The 13,393-nt window shown below is 29.6% G+C and overlaps 1 protein-coding gene across 1 annotated transcript in view; it reads right to left on the bottom strand.

Annotated features, from left to right (window-relative positions):
• The window catches only part of LOC106478558 (extracellular matrix protein FRAS1-like), a 154,477-nt gene that overhangs the window by 75,496 nt on the left and 65,588 nt on the right, over positions 1 to 13,393 (bottom strand). The window contains exons 35-41 of the mRNA XM_013939110.2: positions 12,581 to 12,928; positions 11,906 to 11,988; positions 10,687 to 10,870; positions 9,099 to 9,407; positions 6,819 to 7,123; positions 5,691 to 5,831; positions 4,820 to 5,068 (exon numbers count right to left, since the gene is read on the bottom strand). Of these exons, the coding sequence (XP_013794564.2) occupies positions 4,820 to 5,068; positions 5,691 to 5,831; positions 6,819 to 7,123; positions 9,099 to 9,407; positions 10,687 to 10,870; positions 11,906 to 11,988; positions 12,581 to 12,928 (1,619 nt within the window). The remainder of the gene's footprint in view (positions 1 to 4,819; positions 5,069 to 5,690; positions 5,832 to 6,818; positions 7,124 to 9,098; positions 9,408 to 10,686; positions 10,871 to 11,905; positions 11,989 to 12,580; positions 12,929 to 13,393) is intronic.

Below are 13,393 nucleotides of genomic sequence, written 5' to 3'. Positions count from 1 at the left end.
TCTGCCTCTTATTCTTTTTGCAATTAGTTTATCCTGACCCTCACCACTGTCTAGTCCTAGTTTAAAACTTCGCTACAGCTGAGTTAATAGCCGTAACAAAGAAATCAGCCCCTATTAGGCTCTAATTAAATTTGGGAAACATACTAATCCAAATATAACAGTGATTATATTACTGATAAGTTAATCATTTATAAAAAAAAATCTAACACTTGCAAGGGATATAGTTACAAAAGTATGTGTTAAGATTTTGTTCAAGACTGATTTATTTCACTGTATGTACCATCACTGTTTTTTTTAATAAAAGCTATTTACACAGATATTAGCCCTAAACTGCTTTCTTATCAATTAGCTACAATATTAAATGTCCTTATTTGATGGGTATCTGGTATTAAAGGACACTGATGACTGAGAGGATGTTCCACGTAACTACAAAACTCAAGTCCCACAAATGATATGCAGAGAATCAAATGAACATAGATGGAAAGAAAATTGAAATAACAAATGAAATGGTATGTTATTCACAAACAGTATTTCTTTATCCACTAGTCAGTTTCTAATTTCATTGTAACTTTAACTGCTGCAGGAGCAGTGAGAAGGTTTCTAAATGTGTACACAAGATGAAGAAAGAATCACAAAAAAGAATGAAAGTGTAAGAAACACTTTCAACGGAGATAAACTCACAACTCATATAAACTTGTACTGATCTTTGTACCACCTCTTGGAATATGTATGGATGCACTTCTAATATGCAAGAGGTACTTCATAGTAATCTATGAACCCAACCTCAGACTGTGCCACAAGCTAATGATGTGGTTGAAACAATGGTTAACACACAGATTTCTTTTGAGAAAACAAGCTGTACTTGTTCATACAGTTATTTCTCCAAGAATCTGAGGCCAACTGTCTTGTATTCCTACCAAAAAGAAATAAACATAACAACATTTTTGTAGAGTTACAAATGCTATTGCTATTAGTCATAAACATGGCTATTAAAATAAGCACACATGGTTTATATAACTATTCTGAAACTATAATAAGATTGGAGGGGCTTCACTGGTGGGTTTCTAAAATGTATTGATATCTCAGCAAAATGAGAAAGTAGAAGGTCCAATATCTACTTTTTGTGTTTCTAATTGACTGTACACTCTAAAACCCATAACAGGGAAGAAAGAAAGCCTGTAAAGGAGAACTGTGAGTGCAAATGTGTCACAAGACATGGAGAAGTGAAGAGTGAGAATTTATTTAACTATGTTTTGTGAAATTAATAAATTAAAATTTATATAATATAAAGATTTGAATTATAAACTAAGTTTTTGATGTCAACTTTATTGACATACATTGATAATGAAGTTCTTTAATTAAATTTTGAATATAATTTTATAAAAGGATGTGACATGCACATCTTGAACAACCCAACAAGCAGAATGCATAGGGTTAATGATTAAACAAAAAACTGAAGAATGACAGATCATCAAGGATTATTGAGTTGTCACAATATAAAAGAAATAAAATAAAGAGCTGAATAAACAAATTCTACTTAAATTAAGGAAATCAAGATAAAATTTTAATGATGAATAATTGAATTAAATTAAGTGAATAAATTGCACATAATCAGAAGTAAGGATGAGACAGGAATGAAAAAAAACTAAGACAGGACTTCATCATCTGGTCATCATATCTCAGGCAAGAGACCACACTACCTAAAATACTGAAAATAATCTTTCTGCTAAAAACTGCATTCACAAAGCACTTCCTTTCTGTAGCTGAACAATCAGAAAACAGGCAACAGAATGCAGATATATCTTTGTCCCAAGATAAAGTAAGGCACAATACAACTATCCCATAGAACAGTACACAAGCTTCTTGACTGAAGAGACTACAGAAAATGACACCTATGGTTGAATTTTCAATAGGATCTCATTTTGATTTACCTAACTTCACATATAGAATTTTGAAAATATTTTACATTTTGAAGAGTTGAAATATACACTATAAGAGAGTAAAGTACACAGTATTTGCATACTACAAGTTTCTTAAGCTTCCTCAAAAACTTACTTAACAACAATTCTGAGTTCTCAAATTTTATCAAAAGTTTCAAGCTTGATTATGAAGTTTTCTTAGGTAGTTTTGATGATCTCTCATTGTACATTAACCACTAAATAAAACAATATACTATAAATTTAGTCTTTCAAAATGCTCTAACTGCTTATAGTCTCTCCCCACCCCACCCCAAGAACAGTCTTCAAAATCTTACACAACAGAATTCCATTTTCAAGTTATTACATAAATATTCAACTAAATTGATAGCCCAGATAAAAACAGTTCTCTGGTACTCTCTTTGTCAAATGTACCCATGTATCATCATTAAAAAAATATGGTTCAGTTTTTGTTTGGTTGACTTCAAAAACTTTGTTTTACACATGCTTTTATGATTACATATTTTTGGTTTTCTGAAATCATGTTCAGACTCACTCCTTTCCTCAGTATTTGAATTTAAAACATCATACAAGAATTTGAAAATCAAACACATTTTCCTGAATATGCTAATTAGAAGACCTGATAAGGGTTTTACTGCTGATTGCTAACATTTTAATATTGGTTTATAATCATATTTTTAGAGTTTTCTTCCTAACTTCTTTAAACAAAATTTGATAACTTTCTTAATTACTAGAACTTATAAGATTGTCAGTCCTGCTTTTAACTCAGTAGTATGAAGAGGACTTTATCAGAAAATGAATATACTGTTTAGCTTGAAGATTTAGTAATCAAGAAGACTGTTTCAGAACTTATGAACATGAAGGAACAGGTCAACATATAAACTATGGAAGATAAACGTGCAGCCATTTCTTTGTCTTATACTGGTGAACTGTCAATTCATATTCAATAAGCCTCAAAAACCTAGTTGGTTCTTGTTTCCTGCAAGTTTCAGTTCATGTCAATTTTTGCAGAAACTTCAGATCAAGATTAATGATAGAATAAAAAAATCTATTGCTCATTGGTCTTCTACAGTTACAGGTATCAGTCTTGTTATGTATGCTACAGAATGTCATTTACATTGACACTTGAATAACAATGTCAAAATGCCTTTGTAAGTATGTTTAATTTCATCTAATAATTTTTTATTGTCTCTTCAGCTTGTAGTGAGTAGGAGTTAAAGATACAGAGAACTGCTCTCATCAATGATTTTAAAACCTTCTCTCAACAAGATGAAAAATTTAAAGGAACTTTTTTCTAAACTATAGGGCTTCGCACTAAAATTTTCTTCAACAAAAAAAATTAATGTTACTTACTGTTGAGTCTCCAGCAGTGTTCTTTCTATAGCATCATTACATATTCCTACATTTTTATAAGTGTGCTCCAAGTATAACTATATATTCTTCTATTTATATAATTGTAATCTGTCAGAATATAAAAATATATATTCTTCTTTTTGCCAACTGTCAAAATAAAAAAGCTTTTAGTTATATATTTCAATAATATAAATAAATACTATATTGTTGTTCGGCTTAGGATTCTTGTACAGTAGGTGTCTGTGACTTGTTTGCAATAAATTCAACGATGAATAAACAGCATGAACTTCACTTGTTTTCAAATAATATATATATATTCAGAACAAGGTAAACGTATGTACAACAAAGTCTTCACACACTATAGATATTACAGGCATATCATAAACACTATATATGTGGTTCTCTCCTTGTCAAAAGTCCATTTAGGCCTATTCAATTACTTTAGAATTTCAGTTGACAAGCCGACCTATCTTCTCTACTACTATCGCACTAGTATTCTGAGTGAGATTCACTTACAATTGTGGCACGAGTTACCACAATCGTCTGGTATACTTTCTAAATATCCTCTGTTCCTTTTGTCAAAGTGCACTCACGCTGATTCAATTACTTTAGAACCATGCTTTGATGGAATAAATTATTTTTCTTATCTCTGTTTCTACTGTTAGTCTTACTCTAACATATTAAACATGAGGTATATGTCAATTGTTAGGCCTATCACTTCTATGGTAGTTAACTTCAAGCCGACTTATCTTCTCTACTACTATCGCACTAGTATTCTGAGTGAGATTCACTTACAATTGTGGCACGAGTTACCCCAATCATCTGGTATACTTTCTAAATATCCTCTGTTCCTTTTGTCAAAGTGCACTCAGGCTGATTCAATTACTTTAGAACCATGCTTTGATGGAATAAATTATTTTTCTTATCTCTGTTTCCACTGTTAGTCTTACTCTAACATATTAAACATGAGGTCTATGTCAATTGTTAGGACTATCACTTCTATGGTAGTTAACTTCATGCCGAGCTTTTCCTTGGTCTGTAACTTTACACTTTTTTGCTATTATCTGTCTCTTGCTTTCTGTTTGTCTCACACTATTTATATCTTTTTCACCTAATCATCTGTCCACCTTCTATATTCTCAACATCAATGTATTGCACGCGACGTTCAATAGTTTCAACACCAATAAATTGTTAATAAAACCTCCTACATTCGTCTGCTTTTAATTCTTATTGTAACAAAAAATAAACAATAATAAAATATTCATTTACAAAAACAAATCAATCAATAACATCAAAACTAAACAGTCTTTTCTATCATGATATAATCCAAGTAGCATTATATATATATATATATATATATATATTCTTACATCTTTTTATAAGTGTAATCCAAGCATCATTATATATTCTTATATTTTTATAAATGTAATCCAAACCTTAACAAACCAAGTTATTTATGAATTAGTTTCAACTAGTCACCTTATAGGCACTTGTTTATGTACACATTTCTAACTACATAAGTTACTTACTGATGGGTCTCCAGTAGTGACCTTATCACCATTCTTCTGAATTGTATAAAGAGGATTAGTGCCATCAGACACTGTAAAATAAAATTCATCTTTAAGACTGTTTGAACCATCATGCTGGTAGCTGACACGATTTTCATAGATGTCATCCATCGAGAAGGCTGTGGTGGTACTATATATTCCTGCTAAGCCTTGCAACTCTATGGTGCCATGTTTTGGAAGTTTAACAATGCTGAACATGATGTCAGTGTCCTGTAAATCAGTATCTTAATTTTAGACAAAAATTTTAAAAGAAAGTCTATTAAAAGGTAAAACAATTTACAAAGCATGCTTGTAAGTAAAAAATAACACTTAAAAAACTTCTACTATAAAAGAAGCCACTTACTACAAGTAAGATAAAAAAAGTATTTCACAATTTTCAGTAAAAACAATCACATTCCATGCATTCCACTATAAGTTAAACATAAAGGATCCATAAAGTTGTGATTCCAACATTTTAATAAAAATTGTAATCCAAACAACATTGTAAATTCTTATATTTTTATAAAAAATGTAATCCAAGCATCATTACATATTCTTATATTTTTATAAAAAAATGTAATCCAAGCATCATTACATATTCTTACATTTTTATAAAAATTGTAATCCAAGCATCTTTATATATTCTTACATTTTTATAAAAATTGTAATCCAAGCATCTTTATATATATTCTTACATTTTAATAAAATATGTAATCCAAGCATCAGATACAGTACATGTTATCAACTCAACTCCAAGTTAACTGTAAAATATTAATTAATCTGAACATACTTTTATTCCTTAAGATAAATTGGATTTAGTAAGTAGTTTAATAACATTTAAAGCATACCATACCTTTGAATCTAAGTCAGCAGCTTTCAGTTCAAACTCTGTGATGAGTTTCCTAACCCCTTCCTGAACCCTCAGCCCACTTGCTGTCACTAGAGGAAGAGTATCATCAATGGGGGTGATGGTAATATGAAATGTATGTGTTGCCTTGAAGAAAAATGGAAAAAAAATAAATAAATTTCATTTTATAAAATTCTGAGAAACAAAAGTGTAATGCAGAACTTGAACTCTGATATATATTCTATGAATAAGAACCAAGTTTATAATGTATCAAATAATCAATACTTTAAATCATTTAAGAGATAGAGAGAGCAAAGTTTAATATAAAATAATTCAAGGAATAGAAGAAAGAATGATGGTTTAACTTATAACATTTCAAGACATCAGAACTGACTGTGAAATTTAATACCAAACTTCAAGACAAGGCAGAAAGAATAGAAAGTTTAGCAAGACATTAGAGAGTGAACATAAAATTTGATATAACATTTCATAGCATCAAGGTAACTTTAAAATTTTATAACTACTTCAAGAAATTTCATAAAGAATGCAAAATTTTCAAAAAACAACATTTGAAGACATCAGAAAAAGTAAAAGCAGAATTTAACAGACTAACACTTCAATATATTTGAGAGTGAATACAAAGTTTTATAGAACAGCATTTTAGGATACTGGAGAAAGAAAGTGAAATTTAAACACATTATTTAAAAAATTCATAGACTGAATGTAAAATATTAACACTCATTGACTTATTCTTTTAGGTCATAAGAAAGAAATTACAAGGGCTTAATAACATCATTCTTCAAAACATCAGAGAAAGTGATGAGAAAGACAGTAAGGGTGTAAATTTAAATGTCAGAAAGTTCATATGTAAATACAAAGCATGATAATTATCATTACTGACACAGTAAAGAAAACTAATGAATAGAGAGGTTAAAAATTCACAATTATGAGATAATAAAAGTTATGGAAATAAATAAATAAAAAGGCCAATTTGAGAATATAAAGATGGAAAAGTAGATAACAAGGTTGAGAATTAAGACTAAGGAGTGTGAATAAAAAGTTGAGATTAAAACTAATAATTTACAACAACTGACAAGTAATAACAGTGACAAATATAAAAAAGGAGTCACTAACATTGTTTACACCATCAGACACAGTAAATGTGAAGGAATCTATGCCATTCTCAGAATCAATATTGTGAACATAAATCAGTCTACCAGAAGCCAGATCTGCCTGCAAGAAGCTAGTAACAGAAATCATGGGCTGCCCAAGCATTTCAAGAACTCCTTCTGTTGGTGGTACTATAACATCATAGTGTAGGAGAGCTGGCTCACTATCAGAATCAATTGCTGCAAGTTCATTAGTTGTGATCTGTTTGGCTGTTCCTTCTGGAAGAGTAATTCCAGTGTTCGTGGTGACCACGGGTGGAACTTTGTCTTCTAATAAAAGAATAATAAATGTTATTGTGACCAAGGTGGGGCTCTGTTATATTATAACAAATAACATGAACAATTTATACAAATCTTATTTCAATAAAGATGGAATTTAATCATCTAAATTGAAGTAATAAACACAAGTTATTCAAGTGCTACTGTGACTAAGAGGAAACTTTGTCCTCTAATAAGTAACATATATAAATTACACAAGTGGTATTTTTAATGAAGGTGAAAGGTTTGGTCAACCTAAGTATGACAGAAAACACCTTGACCTGATATTAAGATTAACCTAAAAGTTTTAAAAAGAAGTTGTTCAACCAAAGTTTTATCTGTATGATCAAAAATCTTAACCTTTCACTAATTTTAATCAAAGATTATATAAAAAAAAAAAGAGTTTGGTCAATCTAACAAATTGAGATATCTTTCCTACAGTAAAAAGTAAAATACATGTGATATTGGGAGAACTCTGTCTTTATAAAAGAAAATGGTAAAATACAAATATTTGTACGATTTGTAATCAGAAACAAGTTTTTCCTCTGAAAAGAAGATAAATAATACATTAATGACAGAGTATAAAAAAGGTTTGGAAAAACCTACATATCATCTACCTGACCAAAAACCTTAATTTTACTTGGTTGAGGTGTTGAAGATTGTTAAGGAAATTAATTGATAATGTTGATGCATCACCATTTTCATATTTAATGGTGAGAATAATAAGACTAGGGGACACAAATTGAAACCTTGGCAGAGAAGAAATCATCTTTAGATAAGACAGCTTCAATTATTCTAACAGCACAAATGACCTCTGATACAGGTTGCAGTTAATTTATGGGAGTTTAAGGGAAACTTGATCAAAAATTTCATGATAAGAGCTGCCATTGAGAATTTAGGGATTTAGTTTAATTTAGTGGACTGAAAGGTCCCTTGATATCCTTTTATGTTATGTTAAGACTATATAGAAGTTTGGTCAATTTAACTATCATCTGTATAATAAACAACCTTGACATTTTACACAAGCTTAGCCTAAAAATACATAAACAAAACATATTATGGCCTGCATAAATGTTAACTGCATGATCAAAAACCTGGTCCTTTTAGTAAACTTAATCTAAGAGTATGATCAGTCTAAATCAATACCATCAGATATTTGAACCATTTATTAAGCTTAACCTAAAAATATAAAATATAAATATATGCATGATAAAACCTTTAACCTTCTATTAAGCATATTCTAAGAGTATAAATAAAGGTTTGATTAACATAAGTATTATCTTTATAATAATAACAGTGACCTTTACTGAGCTTAAGAGTTTGACCAACCTAATTGTTATAAGTACAATAAAAAACTTAGATATTTTACTAAGTTTAACCAAAGAGTATAAAAAAAGGTTTGGTAAAACTAAATATTACTTGTATTATAAAAATATCCATTTATTAAATTAATAACAAAAGAAAACAGAAAAATTATCTGTGTGATAAAAAACTTGACTTTTTACTAACCACATTTCAGGAATATAAAACAAAAGAATTAGTGACCTAATAAATTATTTATATGATAAAAAACTTGATTTTTTACCAACCCATTCCTGGAATATAAAAGGAAAGATTTAGTGATCTTACATATTATCTATAAGATAAAAAAAAACAACTTTGATTTGCTACTAATAACAATCCCAATATTATTATCTGTAAGATGAAAAATAATGAGCTTATACTATTTTATATATAAAGAAAAATGTCTAGTTAAAATTACGTTTTTATCAATCTTATTCTCAAAACATAAAGAAAACGATATGGTGAACTAAAACATTAGCCATATAACAAAGCAATTAACCTTATACTAATAATGACTTCAGTTGGCCAACCAAACTATCATCCATATTATTAACATAAAACCTGATCTCATACTAATAACAACCTAAGATCATAAAGAAAAGATATATCCCAAAAACAGTTAAATTAATACCAAAATACTAACCTATGACCATAATCACAAAGGTCTGATCCATCAACAAGTTACCAATAGGGTCAGACACTTGGAAACGAAATGGGACAGTACCAGTTGGTTCTCCATATTTATGAACATAATGAACATTTCCTAACTCTATATCCTGTTGATTAAAACTAGCAACTGGTCCCCTTGATGACAAAGGAATCTGGTTGTTTTTATGTCGTAAAATAAGTTTGCCAGTTGGTGGATCCTGGGTTAAGGTATAACGCAAATTTTTATCTTCTGAGTCTAAATCTGAAGCCAACAATTCACGTGGAGAAATCACTGCTGTAGAGCCTAAATTAAAGTAAATGGTATTAATGTTAGTAGTGTCTAATGTTATTTTTAGCTTGTGCAAATTTTAGACAAGATTTAAGTACATGTGAAGACATAATAATTTAATTATCCCACAGACGTTGTAAAAAACATTAAAATAATTTCTTGTCATACTGAAAGAACTTCAAAGAATTTCAGCAATACAAAGATATTGTATATCCCTTAAAACAAATTAGAGATGACAATTAAAAGTTTGAATGACCTTAGAAATTAGAAGAAAGGCATTATCACTATTTTGTTATTATACACTGGAAAGAATGCTTAAACAGCCTAGTGATCTTAAAAATAAAAATATGATAGGTCTTTGATTAATCACTTTATACACTAAATAAGACAAACAACCTGGTAGTTTCAAAAATGAAACTAAGATGTACCTTCAATTAATACCTCCTCACAATACAAACTATCATGAAGTTTGGTGATTTAAGAAATAAAAAATAAAATGGTTCAAAGAGCTTGTATAATTTTGAAAAGAAGAAACAGACATTTTGGTGTATGTCTACATTTTATTTCAAATATTTAATTTATTATTGTCAACACCTTTGACATTATGTGTATGATGATTATTAATTAAAATTTCTGAGAGACATGAGCTTGAATGATGTCACTTATATTGTTACAGTCTCACAGGGTAACCTCAAAACATCATATTCCTTACTACCAATAATTATTTTCCCATAACCTCCACATTTCCAAATTATTTGCCTGTCTATGGAATTCTGAATCATCCTGAATATATATATACAACCACACATCTACGAACTTATATTGTAGTTAATACTTAAAAAATGAAAACAGCAAAAGCAAACACAATTACTTTGCTACAGTTTCTAAATAAGCAAGAAAAAGTACTAGTAATGCTAAATTACAGTTTTTCACTATTGTGCATTATAAACACAAGAAAACAACAAAAGTACTAGTAACTGTTTGTAGTAGTTTTATTGAATAGTGTCTAACCATGTTGAAATAAAAATACTGGTGATTATTTCACAGCAAATTTAGACCTGATATTTAAAAATTCTGGTAATTATTTTTCAATGCAATTTTACAGTGCGTAATGAATATAAAGAAATAACAAGAGCACTGACAATTTCCATTGTACTTTTTTCGTAATCAGTATAAGAAAATAACCAAAAGCACTGGTTATTACTTCACCGTTTTTTTTTTACAATACACTGTAGAAATAACATATAACTCCTAGTAGTTATTTCATTGTAGATATAAACTATTTTTTTATTACCTGCTTGCAGTTTCATACCACGATTGACAAGCATGCGAGGTGTTTCTGTATCATCTGATGTGACAAGAATTTCTAATGTTTTTGTGTCTAAGAACTGACCATCAGACAAAGTTAAAGTGAAATTGTCCCTGTTTGTCTTCTTATTCCCATCATGAATGTACATCACCAACTCTTCGAGGACTTCCTGTAATGAAAGATAACAAGTTTTAGTTTAAAATATTTTAAAATGTAGAAGATTTAGGAAAAGTGAGATTATACAGCCCAGCATTCCAGTAAATTAATAAAATTTCATATTTATCTCTTATATGCTCATCAGTAATCTCAATATTATCCAGAAAATTTTTAAACAATAGCTTGAATAACGTTTTTCAAGGACAACCTGCAAGGAGATGAAAATAAAAAACTTTATTTATTCAATTGTAGCTACTTTCAAGGTATTCAAAGCATATCTCAATACCTTAAAATCAGAAAGGGTATAAATGTTCCAGTAACATTAGATGTCCATAAAGATAAATCTGTTGAATAATTCTAATAATAAAAAAAAAAGCCAAAACCTTCCTCAATATCTCATAATCACAAAAGTCTCAATAACACCAGAAACCACAGAAGGTTTAAGAGCCAATCTGTTAAACATTAAAAATTGGATCAGTTCTCAGTAATCTTATAGATTATGAAAAGATTTCATTTTTGAATACTTTCAAACATAGGTTAAAAACTTAAATTGTCATGACTATTATAAAAGGTGAAACATGAAACTTGTACACCAAGAAAGTTTTAAATCATATCTTAATAAACAAGTACATCAAGGAAAATTAAAACAAATACCAATAAAATAATATATTAAAGAATGTTCAAACTTATCTGAATAAACTAGTATATTACAGAAGGGTGAAATATGCCTAAAATGCACATTAAATAAAGTTCAAATAATCTCATAAACCAAAGAAGGTGCAAGTACATCTAAATACACTAATATACATCAAAGAAATTTCAAATATATCTCAACAAAGTTGTATGTTTAAGATTACTAACATACTTTAAAAACTTATTACCCAAAGATGGTTCAGATGTTCCTCAATAAACTTATTACCCAAAGAAGATTCACATGTATTTGAATATACATTATAAGTGCAGATAGCTAAAATGAGTTTCAGTAATCTCAAGAACAAAGGAAAGCTATACATATATTTGTTGTGTTTAGCACGTGAGCCAGAGTTACCTCATAAGTAAAGGCATCTTTCAGTGTGAGAATTGAGCCCTTGTGAGGAGGCTGACTAGGTGTTTGAAGAAGGCGTAAGGTACCTGTCATGGAAATAGAGTGCAGAATCATGGAAACAATTATACCAAAAGCTAATAAACTGATGTTACAATAAGGCAGTCGAAAAACCACTATATAATTATATTTGAATCTTAGTTTCATCCCAAAGTTTATTTGGAGTGCTTTTGTACATTTTATCTTGAAGAGCTTTAAGATGCATTTTCTTTAAAGTATTAACTAATTCTTCATACCAAAAGAGTTTTTAGTATATGAGGATTAAGAATTCAGATATTTATCTAAAAATTTAGTAAATAAATATTTTCAATATTTTCTGTGATAGTTTTATTACTGAAAGTATATCAAAAAAGTCCAGTTCACATTATATACGCTAAGTAGTTAAACCATGTTCTTAGACTCATAAAACGGTATAAAACTATAAAATTAAGGATAATTTCTCATTTTTTTCAGATTAATATATATATTTTGGGTAACTATTAAACTCTGTTATTCTTTGCTAATTATACCAATCATAAACAGTCTGAACAATGCACAAGAAGAAAATGGAAGGAACTGAAAGTTTACCAAATATATGTAATGATAACTGACATTTTATGATAATATTAACATGTTTCTCACCATATTTAGGTGGGTTAACTAAGGTAAATAAAAGGTCTTCAGGAGATGTGTCAATATCCCCAGCATATAAAGAAGAATTGCGGACAACTATAAAACCCTTGCGAACAACGGGAAGAGGTTCCACAAAGATCACAGGAGGTTCATCATTTTCCAGTTGAATAGAAACATTTATACGAGAAATGGGTGATTCTAGTAGGCCATCAGTGACATGAAAGAGAAATGCATCTTCTGTTGGTTCTTTATTACGATGATCAATCTGGTTGTAACGAATGTACCTATTCATAACATCTTCCATGGGAAAGGATGAAACAGGAATGCCTGCTGCCTGCATTTCCAAACCATGATCATCTAAAAGATAAAATAAGTTATAACATTTCAAAACAACCAGAATACATGGAAAACTTCATGGCTTCAGCAAACCCTCTGATAAAGGAAAATGAAACTACAAGTTACATAACAAACTTTGATACATAATTAAGCTGTATTTGCATGTTCACTGAACCAGTGAATTTTGAAAGTGTCCTTATTTGATCATGTAAATATCCCCACATGAAAAAGCTGCATGAAATACAAGAGACTACTTGTAACAACTTATCACAGTAACAGGCTTATAATACACTACTCGTACCTACCTTATCACAGTGACAGGCTTATAATACACTACTTGTACCTACCTTATCACAGTGACAGGCTTATAATACACTATTGTAACTACCTTATCACAGTGACAGGCTTATAATACACTACTTGTACCTACCTTATCACAGTGACAGGCTTATAATACACTACTTGTACCTACCTTATCACAGTGAC

The sequence above is a fragment of the Limulus polyphemus genome, unplaced genomic scaffold, assembly GCF_000517525.1.
Source record: "Limulus polyphemus unplaced genomic scaffold, Limulus_polyphemus-2.1.2 Scaffold224, whole genome shotgun sequence".
NCBI lineage: Eukaryota > Metazoa > Arthropoda > Merostomata > Xiphosura > Limulidae > Limulus > Limulus polyphemus.
Note: the sequence above shows the minus strand (reverse complement) of the source record. Positions and strands in the feature narration are given on the sequence as shown.